This window comes from Acomys minous (genome assembly GCF_964271855.1).
Source record: "Acomys minous genome assembly, chromosome: 10".
Classification (NCBI taxonomy): domain Eukaryota; kingdom Metazoa; phylum Chordata; class Mammalia; order Rodentia; family Muridae; genus Acomys; species Acomys minous.
Window position 1 is genome coordinate 52,474,120 of NC_140491.1, and position 21,913 is coordinate 52,496,032.

The 21,913-nt window shown below is 44.6% G+C and overlaps 1 protein-coding gene across 1 annotated transcript in view; it reads left to right on the top strand.

Annotated features, from left to right (window-relative positions):
- The first annotated feature begins 826 nt into the window (after positions 1-826).
- The window catches only part of XPO1 (exportin 1), a 41,366-nt gene continuing 20,279 nt past the window's right edge, over positions 827-21,913 (top strand). The window contains exons 1-4 of the mRNA XM_084798357.1: positions 827-1,665; positions 6,958-7,089; positions 12,958-13,059; positions 16,212-16,284. Of these exons, the coding sequence (XP_084654483.1) occupies positions 6,964-7,089; positions 12,958-13,059; positions 16,212-16,284 (301 nt within the window). The 5' untranslated portion in view covers positions 827-1,665; positions 6,958-6,963. The remainder of the gene's footprint in view (positions 1,666-6,957; positions 7,090-12,957; positions 13,060-16,211; positions 16,285-21,913) is intronic.

The window sequence follows — 21,913 nt, forward strand, 5'->3', positions numbered from 1 at the left end:
GACTCTGAGATCACGAGGCGCCACACAGTTTAGGCTCACCCCTGCTCGTGGTATCCCCGTCCCCAACTGCAAGTGTCCCAAACCCAGGCCTCTACAATGGATCCAAGGCCCAGGGCCTGCGATCCGGCCCCTACGCCTTCCTTATGGTCTTTCTCCTCCGCCTATGCAGATGTAGAAACAACAGGGAGTGTGCCCTCCCTTTCCCGAGCTCAGACCCCACGCGACACGAGGCTGCTGGGGCCCCAGGCCGAGGCCCCCGAGGTTGGCGGGAGCCCGAGAGGGCGGGCCGGCTGGGAACCGGGAAAGCAGAGAGAAGAGAAGAGCGGCGCGCGCTCGGCGCTCAAACTCCCGCCGCCTCCAGATCACGGGCGAGCCCCACCCTCTCCGTCACCAAAGGCGCCCAGCCAATGGGCGAGCCGGAAAGGCGGGGCTTGCAAGCGAGGGACCAGGAGGGGGGGGGCCGCGAGAGGGGGGAGGGGAAGCCGAAGGCGGGCTGCGCCTGACTGACAGCTCGCTCCAGCCAATCCCCGGTGAGGCTTCTCCGCTCGCTTCTTCGCTGGGCTCGGTTCTACGTCCCACCTCCACTCCCCCCCCCACTCCTGGCTTCCCCCCCACCTTCCCGCTCCCTCCTTCGCGTCCCGCCCCGCCTCCCCTCCCCCACTCTGCGGGCAAATCACTGCTGGAAAGAGGCGGGGGCCGAAGCGGCAGGCTCGTGTGGAGCCCTTGAGGTAGAACTGACGGGCGCTCGGGCCAATAAGAGGGAGGCCGATGGCGCGGCTGTGGCCGGGGCCGACCAATGGGCGCGCGGCCTGGGGGCGGAGGCCCAGGTTCCAAACGCTCCGCGGCGCCATGGGCTGAAAAACTCAACCGAGATGGAATCTCCCAGTCTGAACCGGTTTCAACCGGTTCCGAGTTTGAGGCACTAGGAGGAGGGGGAGAAGCGGCTGCAGCGGCCGCGGCAGGAGCAGCGGGAGCTTCAGCATCAGCAACAGCGACAGTCGCTACAGCCCCGGCGGCCGTGCCTGTTCCAGCCTTTGCTGCAGCAGCCGTGCAACCATCCCGAGGGGGAGGGGGGAGCCACCAGTCGCCGAGGAGCACGCGAAGGGGGGGGAAAGTTTAGGCGAGCCCGGTTGGGGGGGCCCGGCGCCGGAGCGGCGTGAGAGGGCGAGCGAACCCCGAGTGGTAGGGGGAGCCGGACTGCAACTGGCGGCAGAGCGGCCCCGGCCGTGCGGACTCGTGCTGCTGCTCCCGCCGCCGCCGCCGCCGCCGCCTGTGGCTGGAGGGTCCTGGGCTCCGTCTCCCGGACTGGCCCGCTCCCCTCCCCCTTTCTTCCCTCCCCAGCCGGGCGGGAGCATTTATTCCTCGGATTAATTCCCCTTTTTGGTGGGGCGCGCGCGTGTGTGTGTGTGTGTGGTGTGTGAGTGTGCGTGCGCGCGTGTGTGTGCGTGAGTGTGTGTTGGGTGGAGTTGTCCCTGGAATAGTAAATATTGAGCTTTTTTTTTTTTTTTTTGCCCTTCTCTTTTTTAATTTCTTTTTTTTTTTAAGGTGGGAAAACTGTGAAACCCACCTTGATTTTCCCCCCCTCCTCCCTCCTTTCCCTCCTCTCCACCTTCCCTCGCCCCAAGCCCGGACAAGGAAGGAAGAAGCAGTTGGTTGAATTTCTGGGTAAGTCGGTCGTGTGCTCGGGGCCGAGGGTCGGGCGGCGGCGCGGCCGGCGTGAGGCGAGGCGAGGCGAGGCGGGCGGCGGGCGCGGGGCCCTCGGCGGAGCCTGCGATTGAATGGAAGCGCTTCTGTCGTTCGGCGATGGAGGCGGGGAGGCGGCCGCGGGAGGGGAGCGCTTGCTGGGTCATTGGCGTGTGCGGGTGGAGGAAGGCGAGCAGCGTGGTAGTGAGGTTGAGCCCCTGCGCGTGGGTGGAAGGGCTTCCCCAGTCCAAAGGGCTGGGGAGAGTTGGGGTGATCTCAGGAACGTCTCTGTAAATTATTAGGAGTGGAAGTTTCCAGAAATATTTAGTGCAGCAGCATTGAAACGTCCGCCTGCATCACGTGGCCCCTTCGGTGGAGAGCTTGGGATGGGGGAGGGAGGGAGGGGCTACCGAGTCCCTTTTTCTGCGAGGAAACTCGAAAGCCTTGTGGGTGGTTTGTTGGTGGTGGTTTTGTGTGTAGGGAACAAGAAGTAGGAAAGATGAATTAATTTTATTTTTCGGAGATCTGTAAATGGAGTTCCGTGTTTTAGGGTTTTAGTTTTTTTTTTTCCGCCCAGGTCTTATGTGTCTTGGTGGAATAATTTATCGCCGGTCGTGGACAGTGAATGGTCCCCTCCTTGAGTCCCTTAGTCTCTTGAGTTTGGGGTGGAGGAGAGGAAGTGGTGGTGGTAGAGGATGCACTAAATACTCGCCGAGGCGGGACCTCGGATCACTCAGAGGACATGCTGCATAGAGAATGGGGCGGTGAACTTAAGGCGCCGGGTCTAAATGCCTCCTCCGAGTATGGGCGGGGTGAATGCGTGCCCCTGTGAGCTATAGTTAGAAGTGCTGAGAGTCGTTCGGGTGGGAAGCCAGGGGAGGGCGGGGCGGGCCCTCCCAAGTGAGGCGTGTGTTTCTTACTGAATGAAGCAGGCGATTGCCCACACACCGAAGTAGCAGTCTTTTGTATCCTCGTGTATTTTTACCTAGTGTTAAGTTACCTCCAAGCCATAGTTAGGATTCTCTGGTTTTTGCATGGGAACTGGTAGGTAGTGTGTCCACTGCTTGCGGTGCATTGAAGGTATATCGGTGATCACTTGTAGAGTCACAGCATTGCAGGATGGCTCCCTACTGTTCACAGTCTAAGTGGAATTTGGGGATTGGGGGATACCAACAAGAAAGGGTAACATGATTATGTATCTTAAGCCTGTGTGTCAACGCCTGGTAGTGAAAGAATATTGGGATATTACTCTGGGCTACTAAATGTGGTTGGCATTGACCACAAAGCTGCCATTTCTGGATTACCTATACACTTAAAGAATAGGTAGGTCATTTTGAAAGATAACTTCTGGTTCGAGAAAGACCAACAACTATATTTCAGTATTCTTAGATTGGACCCCTCCCCCATCAGAACTTTTATTAAAGAAGTCAGACCAACATGAAAATGAAATTTTAGGGATAGGGCCACCTGACTAATATTTTGTTGCTTTTTTTAAAGCTGTAAATTGTGATAGTGTCAGAGAAAAGTTGATTGCAATCTTAAACCACAAAGTCAGAAATTCTGTTAATCTATAAAAAGTATGGCACTTGAAGGTATCAGAAAGCATAGCCATGTTTGTGGAATTTATTTCCTCTTGTATAATGTTTAGATCTGTTTTCTCCTTTTCCAGACATGGCCTCACTGTGAGTCCCAGCCAGTGGGTGCTTGCACCTCTTAGATGTTATCCCTTTGAATTCTTGAAGGGGTTTTGTTGTTTTTTGAGCCTCATGTAAATGAAGCTGCTGGCCTTGGTGTTAATCTTCCTTGGATTGTAGGCTTTTAAAAAAATATGCATTTTAATGTATTATTTAGTTATTTAATACATAAGTTAGTATATGATCATGCCAGGCAGTTTCTCCATTTTCTAGATATATAGTTTATTTTTACTTTATGTCCATTGGTGTTTTGCTTGCATGTATGTCTATGTGGAGATGTCAAACTCTGAAACTGGAGTTACAGACAGGTGTGAGCTAATGTGGGTGCTGGCAATTGAACCTGAGGTCCTCTGAGAGCTCAACCAGTGTTCTTAACCTCTGAGCCATCTCTCCAGCCCAGTTTCTTTGTTTTTACATTAATTGTTTTTTAAAGATTTTTTTATTTATGTATTTATTTACTTACTATGTATAGAATGGTCTGCATGTACACCTGCAGCCAGAAGAGGGCGCCAGATCTCACTATAGATGGCTGTGAGCCACCATGTGGGTGCTGGGAATTGAACTCAGGACCTCTGGAAGAGCAGACAGTGCTCTTAACCTCTGAGCCTTCTCTCCAGGCCACATTAATTTATTTGTAAGTATACCTCTGTCTATATGACAGAACGTGTAGAGTCTTGGAAAGGGGACTTTAATAGGCAGGCCTTGGCCTTGTTGTCATCCTCTTGCCTTTGTCTATTACTGTAGTATGCTGGGTTTATCCTCGGGACTTTGTTTAGCCTTGGCCTGATTATCAGTTGCTGGGCCGCACAGCTTGTGCTGGCCTCACACTGTAGGCGAGGATGGCCGAGGTCTTCTGATTCTCAAGAGTCCTGGGATTAAGGATGCATGTCACCACCCAGGTTTCAGACCCAGGGCTTCATGCATGGTGGAGCGCTCTGCTAACTGAGCCAAGCCTCACTCGTGGTTTATTGTGACTAATTTATATCTTGGACTTCCTTAATAAAGCCTTTGCATTTAAATTGAAGTTTATCAGCAGCACTCTCAGAAATACAGTGGAGAAACTCGAGTCAGGGTCTCTGCAGTCCAAGATAACCTGAAATTCACACTTCTAGCTTCATCTTTTAGGTGCTGGGATATTAGACCTTAACCACCAAGCCTCCACTTTGTACAAAACTGTTATCTTAAAAAAAGTGGGACTGAATGGCTCAGCAGTTAAGAATCCCTCCTGCACTTGGAGAGGACCTGGTCAGTACCCATTCTGCCATAATCACTGTGACTCCAGCTCAGGTGGGATCTGACACAGCTCTCGCCTCTGCAGGCACACAAAAACACACAGAATTTAAAAATAAAGTCTTAAAAGCAACTTTATCTTACCAGCCTGGTTGTTTAAAGACTGTGTGATCAAACATGTTACTTATTTCCCAATCCTGGAAATAACGCCGCTGTAAAAGGTGTCATGGATACATTTAAGATATCCTCTTTAAATGGTATGCAAATTGTTTAAATTTGAGATAGAATCCAGCTGTGGTGGCTCACAGTGCCTGAAGGTTGAGACAGGAGACTTGCCACATAAGTGATGTACCTGAGCAGCTCTGTACATGTAAGAGAGGCACTGGTACAAGTCAGGCCTGTAATCCCAAGCTGTGGTGAGGCTGGGACAGACGGATGGCAAGGTCAAGGGTGGCTGGCTAGAGTGCCTGTGAGCAACACAGTGAGTGCTATCTGAAAATAAAACCGAGGGGTGGAGAAGAGCTTAGTAATGCTGCTGTGCCTAGCATTCACAGCCCCTCAGTACCACAAAAAGAAGAAAAGTTAGCAGAATATTTCTTGGCTTGTGTGTACTCTGGATAGATAACCTGGTCAACTTGTGGGGTCAGGTCTCTGCAGGGGGGCGGGGTCCTTTTTGGGTTGAGAGCTGGCTGTAAGTGCATTAGCTACTGAGCCATCTTGCAGGTCCCTGTTGTCTAGAATATAATATTTTTTCTTTTGCTATTGCTTTATTAGTTTTGTTTGGGGCAGCTTCTTTATTACGTAGCTCTAGCTGTCCTGGAATTGATTGTGTAGCTCAGGCTGGCTTCGCAGAGCTTTACCTGCCTCTGACCCCTTAGTGTTCACTGCCAAGCCCAGCCTTGTTTTCTTGTTTTTTGTTTGTTTGTTTTAGACAAGTTCTTACTGTGTAACTCAGACTGGCCTCCAGTGCAGGAAGTGTGATCCTCTTACCTAAACCTCCTTAATGCTGGGATTAGAGGCCTGAGCCCGCCATGTTCCTCTCTCCTGGTTTCTCAAAGCTAATAGTCAAGATTTCCTGGCTGAGTCAGTAGGGCTACACATTCTGGGGGGAGGGAGTTCAGAGTTCCTTAGAATCAGGGGAGCACCTTAGCTTTATTCCTCCCCTCCCCTAGCCTTTTGAGACAGAGCCTTACTGTATAGGTATAGTACACGTTAACTTTGAAGTCATGGCATATTTTCCTTCCTTCCTCTCCTCCTTCCCTCCCCCCTCTTTTTATGGTTTTCTCTGTGTAGCCTTGGCTATCCTGGAGTTGCTTTGTAGACCAGGCCTCACCTCGAACTCACAGAGATCAGCCTGCCTCTGCCTCCCTAGTGCTGGGATTACAGACATGTGCCACCACGCCCGGCATGGAGTATCTCCCAGTCTGGCGTGGCACTTATCAGCTGTAGCCCAGGTTGGCTTCAAATTAAGGACCTACTGGTCTCAACCTTCCAAGTGCTGAGATGATATGCATGTAATACCATGCCCTTGGTGTGGATGCCATTTTAATGCTAAGCCACAGTGAGGGTGGAAAGCAATGCAGTTGAGTGGTTTGAATGTAGAAAATAACTTCTGTAGCGGTTAAGGGTATTGGGTACCAAGATACACTAGACTGGTTTCTTGCCACCACCATGTACAATACAAAAATCGATGTCACATTGTCCTGTCTGTGAGAGACTAAGCTATTCACAAGATTCACTTGGAAGGTTTTTTGTTTTAGTTTTTGTTTTTGTTTTAATCCTTGAACTCATATTTAAAATGTTGAAATAACTTGTAAAGAGGGCTGTGCATAATGGTGGTAGAGTGCTTGCCTAGCACCCGTCCTCAGCACTCTAGACTAGATACACAGGGGTTGGAGAAGGAAAGGCCGGAGGGTCAGAAGTGCAAGGTCATTCTTGCTGCCTGGAGATCCAGGTGAGCCAGGCCTAGCCTGCTCAAGGTCACACTCCCATGGTCCCCACACTTGGGAAACTGGTGGCTTACTTAGTGAAACCCTTTCTGTCTCTGCCCTCACAATCACACCTTACCTCCCCCCCCCCCCAGAAGAAAACTTACAGGGCTGTGGAACCATAGTGGATAGATTACAAATGTAAGTGGACTAGTAATATACAAGGAAAGTAGGAACCCAATCACACTGCAGTAATATGTAGACCAGCTTAGAAATATGTTGCTTTTGCTTTTACTTATTTCATAATAAAATTTCTATGATCCATGTATGTATATAAACGATGTTTTGAGGTTAACTTACTTTAGAAAGTTTGAGTGTTATTGCTATCCAAACTTAAGTAACTTCATTTTTTTTTCTTTCAGTAATCTATGCCAGCAATTATGACAATGTTAGCAGACCATGCAGCTCGTCAGCTGCTTGATTTCAGCCAAAAACTGGATATCAACCTTTTAGACAATGTGGTGAATTGCTTATACCATGGAGAAGGAGCCCAGGTAAAGTAGATGACCAGAACCTTACAGAATTATTAAACTATAACAAAGTAGTTGAGACTTCTCTGTTTTTAAAAATATATATAGTTTATATAAATCTGGAATTATTTACTAATAATTAGTCTGGGGAAAGTATTAATGTTGGACATGGTCAAGAGTGAAAATTAGCAATATAATTGTCTGGCTTTTCTTTTTTCTAGTTATTTTTCCTTTTGAGACACTCAACTGTAGACCAGGCTGGCCCCAACTTACAGAGATCTGCTCATTTCTGGGCATGTACCAACAGTCCTGGTGTTTTGGGGGAGGTGGTACTTTGGAGGCCAAATATCCTGGAGCTGCAGTTTTAGGCAGTTCTGCGCCCGATTGTGGATGCTAGGAACTGAATTCTGGAACTATGGAACCATCTCCAGCCTCCATTTGTCAGTTCTTTTTTTGCTTGTTTTTGTTTTTCCAGACAGGGTTTCTCTGTAACAGCTGTGGTTGTCCTGGCTCTGTAGACCAGGCTGGCTTCAAAATCACAGAGATCAGCCTGCCTCGGCCTCCCAAGTGCTGGGATTAAAGGCGTGTACCAAATACTTAATCTTCTTAAAATAGAACCCACTGTCACTAAGGTTATTGATACCTTTACATATATTTATGAGTGTCTATCTGGTGTGTGTGTGTCATATTGTGCCTGGTACTCAGAGATCTGCCTGCCTCTGCCTCCATAGTGCTGGGATGATATGTGTGTGCCATGACAACCAGATCACATTACAGATGGTTGTGAGCCACCATGTGGTTGCTGGGAATTGAACTCAGGACCTCTAGAAGAGCAGGCGGTGCTCTTAACTACTGAGCCATCTCTCCAGCCCTCCAACTTTTCTTTTTTAACTAATACTGGTGTGTTACCTGCATGAATGTCTGTGTGAGGCTGTCAGATACCCTAGAATTGGGAGTTACAGACAGTCGTGAGGGGCCATGTAGGTGCTGAGAATGGAGCTAGGGTCCTCTAGAAGAGCAGCCAGTGCTCTTATCCACTGAGCTATCTCTCCAGCTCCAACTGCCAGGCTTTTAATATCTTCCTTTTTGTTTTGTTTTGTTTTGTTTTTCAAGCCTTGACTGTCCTGGACTCCATTTGTAGACCTCCCACGTGCTAGGATTAAAGGCATGTGCCACCACCGCCCAGCTTAATATCCTATTTTTTAATAGATTTTAACATTTGTTTGGTTTGTGCATGTGGGTTCCATTGTACCCACCTAGTTGCTTATATGCAGATTCTGGCGATGAGACTCAGATTGCACTACTAGCCATAGTAGGTATGGCTACTAGGCCTCTTACTCCCAATTTTTAAATATTGAAATTGCAGAAGTCAGGCCAGGCATAGTGGCACACGCCTTTAATCCCAGCACTCAGGAGGCAGAGGCAGGTAGATCACTGAGCTTGAGGCCAGCCTGGTCTACAAAGTGAGTCCGGGACAGCCAAGGCTACACAGAGAAACCTTGTCTTAAAAAAAAAAAAAAAAAAAAGGAAATTGCAGACGTCTTTCAGGTGTTTATCTAAAAACCCAATATGAGCCACATGTGGTATGCTCCTTTAATTTCAGCATTCTGAGAGGTGGAGGCAGGAAGAAGTCTGGGGTAAGTCCAGCCTACCCTAGCCAGGGAATTTTGTTTTGTTTTGTTTTTTCTTCTGTGACAGTGTTTCCCTGTGTAGCCTGGGCTGTCCTAGACTCGCTTTGTAGACCAGGCTGGCCTCGAACTCACAGAGATTTGCCTGCCTCTGCCTCCCAAGTGGTGGGATTAAAGGCATGCGCCACCATCGCCTGGCACAAACTGCAGTATTTGTAAAACTAGTTTTGAGAAAATTTTTGTGCAGTTGGCCGGTTGATATGTAACAAGCTGAGTTCAATCCCTGGGACCCACCTGGTGGAAGGAGAGAACTGATTGTGTGGCTTGGGGCACACACAAGTAAATATGTGTTGAGAAATAGAATAAAATGTTCTGAAATTGGAGCAGAAACCCTTTAATAAAATTGGTTGTGGTGGAGCATGCCTTTTGTTCTCCCAGCACTGGAGAGACAGGAGGTGTCATTTAACAGCACAAGTATTGTTGCCAACATTAGGTTCCTTGGATAACTGTCTGCTGGAAGTTTTGTGTAGTTTTTAGGGGGTGAGGTGATGGAGGGGTGGTTAAGATAGGGGTTTACTGTATTGCCCTAGCTGTCCTGGAACTCAGTATGTAGATCAGGCTGGCCTTGAACTTAGTCCGTGTACCCTGCTTCCCTAGGCATTTGGCAACAACTCTGACTTGTTACAACATTATTGTTTGACCTTGGGTGCTATCATACATTTTAGAAACCTGAAAGGTGGGTATTGTTTATAATGAATGAGATGAATGAGAGAGAAACTATTTACACACAGATACTTTCATTCATTTATAAAATTCTATGATACTGGTTAAACTACACAAGGAGAGCTTAAGGGAGGGCTGGCAGATGGCTCAAAAGTTAGGAGTACTTGTTGCATTTGCAGAGGACCCAGAGTTGGTTCCCGACACCCAGATGGTGGCTCAAAACAAACTTGAACTCTAGTTCTAGGGCATCTGATGCCACCTGACCTGTGCGTCCAACGGGTGTGGTGTTCATATATATGCAGGCAGTTGGGGATGTCTGTGTAATTTATTTAGCAAGGTGTTGGTCTCAAAGCTTAGAAAGGCCTAGAAATAGTAATTCTGGTTCCCTAGTGTGCATGAGATGTTTGGGTCAAACTCCAGTGTTGTAGAAAGGGAAAGGGAAAAGTATGTTTTGTTGTGTGGTCTCAGGAAAAAAATTGAACATGAGCCGTCTGTGGTGGTCACACCTTTAATCCCAGCACTTGGAAGGCAGAGGCAGGCAGATCTCTGTGAATTTGTGGCCAGTTTGGACTACAGAGTGAATTCTAGGACAGCCAGAGCTATTGCACAGAGAAACACTGTCTCGAAAAACCAAAAAAAAGTAGAGCATGGTTTGATTTACTAATGTCATAATAGGTTGTTACAATGTAAAGTGAAATTTATGCACTTTGGAGTATGGGTCTTAGCTGGCCAGTAGGTCACTAGGGACCAGGCCTAGGAAGTTATGCCTGTCTCCCTCTTTCTCTTTTCTCTCACAGTCTCACTATGTGGTTCTGGCTGGCCTGGAACTTGCTATTCAGACCATAAACTCAGATCAACACGTCTCTGCTTCTGAGTGCTGGCATTAAAGGTGTATGCCAGTATGCCCCAGCTATGCAAAAATAAATGTTTAAGATAAATGATAAGAACCTAGTTTTTTGGAGCATGAAATAACTAGAATTTTCACTTTTAAATTACAGACAGAGTTTTTGCCTATATGGCCAGTAAAGGTACTTGAAATACTAACCCAGGTGTAGTGGTGCACACCTTTAATCCCAACATTGGGGAGCCAGAGGCAAGTAGGTCTCTTGAGTTTGAGGACAACCAGTCTGTTACACAGAGAAACCCTGTTTCAAAAACAACAAAAAAAAGGTTGGAGGCTGGAGAGATGGCCCAGCAGTCAAGAACGTATGGTGCTCTTCCAGAGGATCTGAGTTTGGTTCCAAGCATTCACTTCAGGCAGATCACATACACTTGTAACTCCAACACATTGGGAAATCCCACACCCAACTTTTGGTTTTCACTGGCACTACACTCGGTACTCCCCAGCCCCCTCCCTTGCATGCACATACACATGTATATGGTCTTTTTCTATTTTTAGCTAGTTAGCCAAAAGGAAACAAGTTAGATGGATGTGATTTTTAAATTTTAAGCATTGTGTTAGATATTTTGAACTTTCTATTGCTAAGCAACAAAAATGCTTTTGCATTCATTTCATAACATGGGACAATCTAGACTTTCCCTCTTTTTTCTATCTTGCTGTTTCAACCCCTTTTTGAGATTGTGGGGTAATAAAAGAGTGGGAAATAGGACACAATAAAGAAGATGCTGTGGTACAACTTCTGCTATTAACATCCAAGAGGTCCTAGTACTTAGGAGGCTGAGGCAGGTAAATCCTGAGTTCAAAGCACTCATGTCTGGACTAAGGAATGTCACAGTTGCATTTGGGCCAAGTAAGTTTTACTAGGCTATGTTCTGTTTTACTACAAGGTCACACCACATTTATTCTCAGGAGGAGCACTAAGCTAAGACACTACCCAGCTCTGGATGTGGTGCTCAGTGTCTGTAATCTCAGGAAGCAGAAGCAAGGCTTACATGGTGCATGTGCCACAAAGTATGCTTGTGCACACTTTGATAGGTGAAGGCGAAACACTCAGACACTCGTGTCTTCCAAAACAAAAAAACAAAAAGCCCCTTACTCCATCATCTAATTTCTAACCAAGACCTTTCTAGTAGGATACAGGTAACTGAGTTCTTTCAAATTCAACAGTGGCCTTTTTATTTGTTTGTTTTTGTTATTTGATTTTTGTTGTTTTTAGACTGGGATTCTCTGTAGCGTTGGCTGTCCTAGACTCACTTTGTCGACCTCACAGAGATCCGCCTGCCTCTGCCTCCCTGAGTGCTGCAATTAAAGGTGTGAGCCACCATGCCCGGCTTTGAATACATCATTTAAATAAAAGAAAGTTTAAAAAAGAAACCACTATACTAAATCCAAAAGACAAATTGCAGAAGAAATTACATAATTTGGATAGCCCTGGCTGCCCTAGTTCTCAATTCTCAGGCTGGCCTGGAGCTCTTAGACCCACCTTCTGGATCCAAGTGTGCCAAAGCACTTGCCCAAATATATCTTTTGTTTTTTGTTTTTCGGTTTTTCGAGACAGGGTTTCTCTGTCTAAGGTTTCCCAGCCTAAGTATATTTGAGTCTTTTATTTGAGTCTCATGTAGCTTTGGCTGGCCTAGAACTCACTATGTAGACAAGGTTGGATTCAAAACTGAACAGATCCTCCTGCCTCTGCCTTCCCATTGCTGGGATTAAAAGCATGTATTCCCAGCCAGGCCTGGTGGTGCATGCCTTTAATCCCAGCACTCGGGAGGCAGAGGCAGGCAGATCTCTGAGTTTGAGGCCAGCCTGGTCTACACAGTGAGTCCAGTACAACCAAGGCTACACAGAGAAACCCTGTCTAGACTAGAAAAAAGGTGTGTATTACCATTTAGTAATGACATAAACATTAAGTCTAGGGCCTTGTTTAGTCTGAGCCTGTGTTCTGTCAGAGAGCTCTACCAAACCCTGGATTGAATGCAAACAGTTTAATAAAACCAGATTTGCAACAATAGTTGGTGCATTTCAAAGAAATAAAACCTTTCCTTTTGCCTCCCTCCTTTCTAAATTCTTGCCCTCTCCGTCTTTTCCTTAAAAGGTCTCTTTGTATGTGGCTGTGGCTGTCATTTGAACTCAAACCATGCATCTCAGTATTCCTGGTGTTACGTTCATAGACGCGCGCCATGTTTTGTTTTGTTTTGTTTAAGTGTAGGTCTGTGTGTTTGAACTTTCTGGTGATGGAGAATGCTCTGTCAAGCTTGGTGGTGAGTACCTTCATCTACTGAGCTCTCTCCAGAATGTGCTCTCACTAATCACAAGGGCCCCAGTGGCGCAGTCGGGTCTAAAAAGTGAGTCCAAGACAGCCAACGCTACACAGAGAAACCTTGTCTTGTGAAGAGGGAGGAGTCGTTTGAGCTTGTGGGTACTAAAGTGCTTGGGAACTCTGCCCTCCTGAGTAGTTGGGATTATAGCCTGCAGCACCAAGCCTAAGGAGTTTCTATTTCTGGAAGAGTTCATTTTGCAAATGTTTCCAGAAGGTGCAAGTATCACTGTGTTGTTAGGGGTGTGCCTTTCTCTGTACTTTACATTTTAGTGAATTCTAATGAACACATTAGCTTAATTCCTTTTCTGTTAACTTTTTAGCAAAGAATGGCTCAAGAAGTACTGACACATTTAAAGGAACATCCTGATGCTTGGACACGTGTCGACACAATATTGGAGTTTTCGCAGAACATGAACACGAAAGTAAGCAAGTGGTGGTTTAAAAGTCGGTTTTTCTTTTCTTCCAGTCATAAACTTTGAGGAAGGTATCTCATTTTTAGGATTAGCATTTGTTACCAAATCACTTTATATTGCTAACTTATTTCAAAATTACTCTAAAGCTTAGAATTCTTGCAAATAGTCCTAAGACTTATTAATGAAGTTTTTGCAATTGGGACCAGCGTGCAAGGTGTTTTGTTTTTGTTTTGATTTTTCCCTTATGGGGTGGGTGTTTTTTTTTTCCCCTTTTACAACATGTGTATAGGTCTTAGTAGTGTAAGTTGTAGACCTTATTCAGAGATGAGACATAACAAATTATTTTTGGGCAAGTAATCAATATAATACAGGTTAAGTGCCAACAACATCCAGTAGTGTGAACAACTTAAAACCCTACTCCATTGTACCAGTGTTTTCAATGAGACAGCACTCAGTTCTTATTTGCAATTGAAAATGTTGTAACTCAGGGCTTTTTTTTTTTTCCCCCTCTTGAGTTTGAACAGAAGGGTTGATCAAAATGTGTTTTGACTGTTTAATGCTTGATGATTCACGCTTCTCTTTAAACGTTTTAAAGTAATAAAATACCATGGCATTCTGTTTAATACACAAAAGGTTTCTACTTGACATAAATTGTGTTAAAACAGAAAAATAGCCATGTGCACATCTGTTTATCAAATCAGAGTGTGTTAGTTAACAGTTTAAAAATATTAATTAGTTTTGACATCTTGTAAATTTAAGGCAAAAATACAGCCCAGAACTTCCTCAAAGTGCTAACCTTAAGTGACATAACAGTGTTGCCTGTGTGCTTGCCTGGTAAATTTTGCTTTTTATACTGACAGACATTACTAATGTTTAAGTTGATTTATCAACAGTATTTTTAAAAACTCAAATTTGTCTTGTGAAAAATGAGATGATTAGAGGAACAGAAAGAAAGCAACAGGTAAAGAATTCTTCAATTTACATAAATTACAAATGATTTGGTGCTAAATTTATGCACTATGACATTTGGCTTTTATGCAATCATTTTTTTTTTCTTTAAAGATGTTAACACTACCTGATATTAATCATAATGTTCCATTATGTTGATTGCTTGTAATAGGAAGAAAAGGGGTGTCTTCCTGTGCAACTGACACAGCTAGGCTTTGACGGCAGGCCTCCACAAGGTCTACCCTTTTGATTCCCTTTAACTGAATTCTGTTCATCAATTGTTTTTGTTTCATGGGTGGTGGGTGGGGAAGGGGGAGCTCAATGCATAAAATAAGTATTTCTAAGGGCTCAAATTTCTGCCATAGGGATCATTTCATGCATTTGTTTTTCATGTAGTCTTTGCTGTTATCTGTCCCTCATCTTCATAGCTCTGCAGTGGATTACTCAAGCTTTGAGATTTAAGGTAGAAGTAGAGTGGTTTTTGTTTTGTTCTTGTTTTTTGTTATTTTAAGACTGGCTGTCACGTCACATTTATCGAGAAAATTATATTCCCTAAGGAACAAGAATTCACTTTTCAAGTTTCATCTCTAGAGTCTGTTTGAGGAGGAGAGATTAGGGTTAGATGGCAACGACGAGCACACACAACAACAGGAATAGTCATCAGTAAAGGATGGATACGGTAGCAACAGAAGGGGGAATTTTCAATTTAGAAGCAAATTAAGTCAAGTAAAATAAATGCCTTAAAAGACCTTTTTTTTAGTTTGATGTATTTATAGTGTTTGATTCTTGGTGCTTCATGGATCTTTTTAGTTGGCTTTTGGTAACACAGTGGGGCTCTGCTTTATTGATTTTTAAAGGGTAGTAAGTTTTAAGCTTAGAGGAGCTTTGCCTTTCTGCGTTCTGAGCACCAGATTGTAGTGCAGCGACCAGGGCAGCCGATGCCCTGCTGCAGTGTATTTACTTCTTAGCTTCAGAGTTTGTTTTGGCCACACTCTTATTTTAGAAGACTTTAAGGAATGTTCTGCAAATGTAGAGTTTAATTAAAGATAGCAAAAAAACCTTTTTTCCCCTTTTTTTGTAAAGTATGGAATACTGAAAGAAAACAGCAAAAACATTTGAGCACAATGTAGTTTGGGACAGTCTATATTGTGCTTTGGCTAAAATGAGCATTTACTATATGATCCCTTTGGTTGAAATACTAATGCTCCTATTTTATTGTGTAAATGACTAACAGTTTTAAAGATGAACTCTTATTCTCAGCCAAAACTTGCAATCTGAGGCCATGTCTGTGAGTGGGTGTGCCTTTCAGGTATTGCAGCTGGCTATTGGAGTCCCTGAGCCTGACTTGAAACAAACCAGGTTTTGGTTCCTTTTCTTCCTCCTGCCTATCACGCTAATTGGTCATAGAAATAACTTAAGGTGATGAATCTTGGAGCATTATAAATTCTTAAATGTTGACTGTTTAGAGTGCATAAGCAGCGGGAGGGACAAAATGGATTGAAAGTGGTGTCTGTTATTTAACCTTTTCACACGTACAGTTACACCTTCCATGTTTATGAAGGAATACCTGAAAGGTACATACAGATTGCAACATGTATTTGTATTTTGACTGTGCACAAAAGTTTATCTTTAAATTAGTAGAAATAGAAACTGCATAAGGGTGGGCCTGAACTAGAAAATGAACCCATGGCTTTGTCTTGCTGCTCTTTAAGTAACACACCAGTGATGCTTAAGCACTTTGCATAGAAAGTATCTATGACAATACTTGATATTGGCTGAAAGCTTGTAACTCCTAGAGGATGGTAGGAAGCTTGATAGCACCAAGCTACTAAGTTCTTAGGAGCCTGGTTGTGTTAGTAGTGTGCGAGCCTATGAGCAGTCACTTACGCTGTGAATCCATATTTGGCTGTTATTTTTCTTTCAACAGATAAGCCATTTGGCTGCTAACGGGCTTTTTATTGGTTCTTTCTCCTGGTGTGAGCATGTATAAACAGCAGGACGTTTCATAGAGTAGCAAACAGTAAAATGAGGAAAATGCATGAAATCTCAGCTTATGGGTGAATAGTTCCTTGTTTAATAGATGTAATTAAACTTGATAGCATAATGTTTTAAAATGTTAGCTGTAAATGTGTGGATGTTTGTCCATTTGTGAATCCTAAAAGGTCCTCGTCCTATGACAGGAAACTCACATTGTTTTATTCTCCAATTTTCAGTATTATGGACTACAAATTTTGGAAAATGTGATAAAAACAAGGTGGAAGATTCTTCCAAGGAACCAGTGTGAAGGTAGGAAACTATCTTAAGAGTAAGCAATTTAGACTTGGGGTCCTGATACTCTTAGTTTTCTGAGTCAGGGTTTCTCTGTTCTGGAACTCACTCTGTAGACCAGGTTGGCCTCCAGCTCAGGGTCCCTCCTGTGCCAGCATACCCAACTTCCTGGTACTCTTACCACAGTTGAGTTTATTTATGTTGCATGACATCTATTTGTATTGGGAAGGAGTAGTTGCCTTTTAGAGGGAAGAGGCAACTATCACTTTTGTTAATCCTTGCACGGAAAATGAAAGTATACTTCTGCTTGGGCGTAGTGGGAGGAGGATTGGGAGTTCAAGTCCTGGGCTACATGAGATCCATCTCAAAAAAGAAAAGAAAAGAAAAGAAAAAGGGTCGCTGGTATGATGACGTAGCAGGCGAAGGCACCTGCCACCAAGCCTGAATTCAATCCTGGGAGGACAAACACCAAGTTTTTCTTAGACCTCTACATTGGTGCCATTCGGTACACAGTACAAATAGACATACCCTGCTCCACAGACATAGCACACAATAAAGAGTAAAAGGTACGCTCTTTACCAAAATTAGCCATGTCAGTGCTGTCACCAGGGCCTGCATAGGAGAAACTGTGCAACAGACACACCTATCTCCACACCTGTGTGCCTACAGACCTATGTACATAAAACAAATACATGTAATAGTTTTAACAAAAGGACATTTAACATTTGGTACTATTGAGGCCAGGTCAGTAGCTCAGTGGTAGACCAGGTGTCTTCCTTTGTACCTCTAGGTCCTCAGCTTTATCTTAGATGTGTGGGCGCCATCCCTGTATATGCATAGGCACCATATGTGTACATGGTACCTGGGGCAGTCAGGAGAGGGTATTGGATCCCCTGGAACTGTAGTTAAGGGCGGCAGTGAGCTACCATTTGGGTGCGGGAACCTAACGAGTCCTGTGCAAGAGCAAATGCTCTTAACCACTCAGTCACCATTCCTGCCCGAGTCTAAGCCTGACTTAGAAGTGCTGTGATGGTGCCACCACCACACTCAACACACAAACATGGATAAAGGCTTGAGGGGAGGCTTAGTTGTTAAGAGCACAAACTCCTCTCCTAAATGACTTGAATTTAGAGTCTGTATTTGGTGCAGATTTGGAGGCCGAAGGACAATTTCATGTTGGATTTCTCCTTCTGCCTTTATGTGGGGTTTGTGGGATTGAACTCTGGTCACCAAGTTTGTGCAGCAGGTAACTTTATTCACTGAGCCATCCCACCAGCCCCCGTATAGGTCATGAAATTTATTTATGTGTATCTGCCTGCACAGTCAGTGTGTACCGTGTGTGCGTGTGCCTTTGTAGGCCAGAGCTTGTTTGGATTCCCTAGAACTAGAGTTACTGACCGTGTAGGTGCTGGATACCAAATTGGGTTCTCTAGAAGAGCAGTAAATGTTCTTCTGTTTTCCTCTTTTCCTTTTTTTCTTTTAAGATGCACGGGGGTGGGGGGTGGGGGGAGGTAAGTATGGAAGGTGTAGATCATCATACCTGCCTGAAGTTCTAAGGTTTTTGTCTTGGGGTTTGTTTTGTTTGATTTTGGTTGGTGGTTTTTCAAGACAGGGTTTCTCTATGTAACTATAGCTGTTCTGGAACTTGCTCTGTAGACCAGGCTGGCCTCACAGAGATCTTCCTGTCTCTGCCTCTATCTCCTCAGTGCTGAGATTAAAGGCATGTGACAACACCACTCAGCAAAGCTTTAAGTTTTAAAAGAAATATTTCTGCCGAGTTGGGGTGGCACACATCTTTAATCTCAGCCAAAGTTAGACAGAAAAATCTTATCTTGGAAAAAATATTTCTTAGAATTTTATTTAAAAAATTAAATTTACTGTTTAATACTTTGTGGGCAGGGAGATGGTTTGAGACAGGGTTTCTCTGTGTAGCTCTGGCAATCTTAGAACTTACTCTGTGAACCAGGCTGGCCTTGAACTCATAGAGATGCCTCTGGAGTTAAGGCATGTGCTACCAACCTGTTTAACACTTAAAAGTTTATGTACACAAATTTTATTGTAGACTTGGGTAATTTTAATATGCAAAGAACTCATGAAAAGAAATTAATGATGAAAGCAGAAATTTAAAGAACAATGAGTGTAATATGAACAAGCAGTAAAATAGTTCACACCTTTAATCTCAGCAGGGGTGGGGCAGGGTAGGAGGGTCTCATTAGAGTTGGGTGTGCATAGTGATTTCCAGGTTAGTCAGCCCTGCAAAGACCTTCTCTTAATGGTGAGCTCTTGCTAAGTTTGGCTTCTAGTGGGCTACTCAGACCTCTGCCTCCAGTTATAGGGGATCCAGTGCCCTCTTGTGGCTTCTGAAGGTACATGGTACACATAAGTAATATTCAGGCAAACATATAAAAATAAATAGATAGAAAGTAAGCATATTATATAAGTGGAATTTAGAAAGATTTTATGAAGCATAATCTCATCCATAATGATAGTAATCATTAAGTACTATTAAAACTATACTGGAATATGACAGTTCATATAGACTGATACAGAAGTTGAGATGTTCCGTGCGCGCGCGCGCGCCCCCCCCCCCCCATGAGTCCACATTGTGCTGCTACGGCCTGGCCATAATATTTTGCTTTTTTTTTTTTTTTTTAAGGCGTTTATTAGGATTTTAGAGTGATTTTATTTTTATTTTTTTTAACCCTAGTTTGGGTGTAGGAGGGGATTTTTATATTTGTAGTACCAAGGTTTGAAGCAAGCACATTGAATGAAATAGTCAAGTACCTTCCAAAGATCTACACTTGTTCCTCCTTATAGTGTTATTGTTGTCTTTTGGTTTGGTTTTGGATTTTCGAGATAGGGTTTCTCTGTGTAGCCTTGGCTGTCCTAGACCAGGCTGGCCTTGAACTCACCATGCCTGGCTGTGTCTTTTGTTTTAAAGGTTTATTATGTATATAGTGCTCTGCCTGCATGTATGCCTACACCCCATAAGAGGGCACCAGATCACATTACAGATGGCTGTGAGCTACCATGTAGTTGCTGGGAATTGAACTCAGGATCTCTGAAAGAGCAGGTGGTGCTCTTAACCTCTGAGCCATCTCTCCAGCCCGCCTATGTGCACATGTGGAAGGCAGAGGATGGTTTGCCAGTTGGTTCTCTCCTTCCAACATGTGGGTACTGGAATCAAATCCCAGCCCACAGGCTTGGCAGCAGGAGCCTTGGAGCTGAGCTGTCCCGCAGCCTCGCTCTGTCTACCCGGACAGTTGAGGGCGCCTGTCTTAGTCCCAGGAGCTTCAGTACTAACTCTATCTGTATAGAGGGCACGGGGCAAACTACCAGAATTTTAAATTGGATATAATGGAGACTGAGGACACATAAGAAACAATTTCTAGTGAGGGTATTGTTAATGGAATTGTTTGGGTATTAAGTATAATTTGCAAGTACATTTAACTCCCTAATTTTCTTGTTTTAAAACCTAAAACTGGACCCAGAAGACAGTGAGATTTCTCAAGGGTGTTTAAAATGCTTGCTGCCAAGCCTGATGCCTCAATTTCAGTCCCTGCAGCCCATGAAAAAACTTAACTCCTAGAAGCCATTTGTCCTCAGAACAGGTGGATCTCAAAGTTGGAGGCCAGCAAATGCCAATCTCAGAAATCACCTGACCATGTAGGTGCTGAGGTGTGTACACCACATCAATGTATGCACACAAGTGAAGGTGAGGACAAGAGCAACAGGAAACAGGAAGCTAGGCCTGCTTTGCGTTTAAATGCTTTTTTTTTTTATTATTTATTTTTGTTTGTCTGTTTGAGAGGGCATTGCTTGCTTTTTACGAGAGAAAGTTTCACTGTTCAGACTTGGCTAGCTTCAGCAGATCGTCCTATTCTGCCTCCCAAGTTTTGAGATTAAAGGCATGTGGTGCACACCTAATCCTAGCTGCTCCAGAAGAGCATGGACTACACACTGAAACCCAGCTTTAAATTTGAAAGAAAAAGAAAGAAAAGAAAAAGAAAGAATCCAGTCCCATAATACAGGGCCATTTTCAGCTACAGGCTCATCATTGGAAGCCACCCTGAACTTAAGCCCTGTTTTCAAAGATTAGAGACAAAGATAAAAGAAGGTAAGCCTTCCTAGCATTTGGATAGGAGATATGGAGAGATAACTCTAATTCAAGGCCCACTTGTCACAGGGTTTGAGGCTAGTTAGAGACTCCCTCAGAGAAGGCTTAGGAGGTGGAGCAGAACGGGAGGCGCCGTTCAAGGTTGCCCTTACTATATAGGAGTTTTGTATAGGCCAGGCTACAAGGAATTAGAAATACAAAATGATTACTTTCAGACGTCCCACCCCAGGAAAAAAAAACAAACAAACAAACCCTATCTGAAGTACTAAAAACAATAATCCTTTGAAGAAAATCTACTTCAAGTCTTAAACTGATCGGGACCCCCCCCCCCCCCCCACACACACACACACACACAAGAAATATACAAGTTGTACAAGGAAAAGTCCTGGATTGGAGATGATTTAGCAATTAAGAGCACTTGCTTGCTCCTGACAGCTGTGACTGTTCATCTTCTGGTCTCTGGGCGTTCACATACAGATAAACATACAGTCACAGACACATAAATAACAAAGTTTAAAGGTTCAAAATATGTTGCCACACCGGGTATGCAGCACAGGCCTTTAATCCCAGCAAAGGCAGGAGGCCAAGGCTACACAGAGAAACCCTGGGGGCGGGGAATATAGCCATATGGTGGTGGCACATGGCCATTTAATCCCAACACTCAGGAAGAAGCAGGCAGATGCCTCAGTGTGCTCCAAAGAGCTGGTGTTAGCATAGCTAAGGCTACACAGAGAAACCCTGTCTTACAGAGAAAAGGATTTAAAATAGGTAATTTAGGTATGCTTCATGCCCCTGTAATCCCAGAACCTTGGATGCAGGACCAAGAGTTTAAGAATGTGTATGTAGTTAAGTGTTTTGTTCTATTGTCAACGTTGGCCTCAGTATTAGCCAGGCTGGCTAGAACTTAAGACAGCTGTCCTGCGTTAGCTGCGCCACACCCCTGCGCACTCGCGCGTCCCGTCCCGTCCCCGTCCCGTCCCGTCCCGTCCCGTCCGTCCCCCGTCCCCGTCCCCCCCCCCCGTCCCCCCCCCCCCCCCCCCCGATACTGACATAGAGGTCAGCTATCAAACCAGGTCAGGAGTAGCTATTCAACAAAGAATGAGTATCATTTGGTATATCCCTTTAAAATTGATGCGGTTTTGCTGGAGTGGTGGTACAGAGGTAAACAGATCCCTGCGGATTAATGCCAGTTCGAGGCCAGCCTGGTCTACAAAGGGCATCCAGAACAGCCAAGGCTACACAGAGAAAAAACCTGTCTTTAAAAAACAAAAAATGATTTTGATGTGGCATTAGATGGGCATAGTAGTATGTGGCCAGCATGAGCTATGTTAGCTAGTCACCCTTTCCTCCTTCCCTTTGAACCTCTAATACTAGATGTGAGAAGTAATTTTAAAAAAAAAAAAAGGATAAAGACTGAAGGATCCCTGAGGAAAGTCAGGAGTTGGAAAGGAGCAAACTACTTCCTGCTGATCAGGGCATCAAGGTTCCTGTGTCGAGTTTGGTCTTCACTGTAAGGAAAAGTCCCCTGAA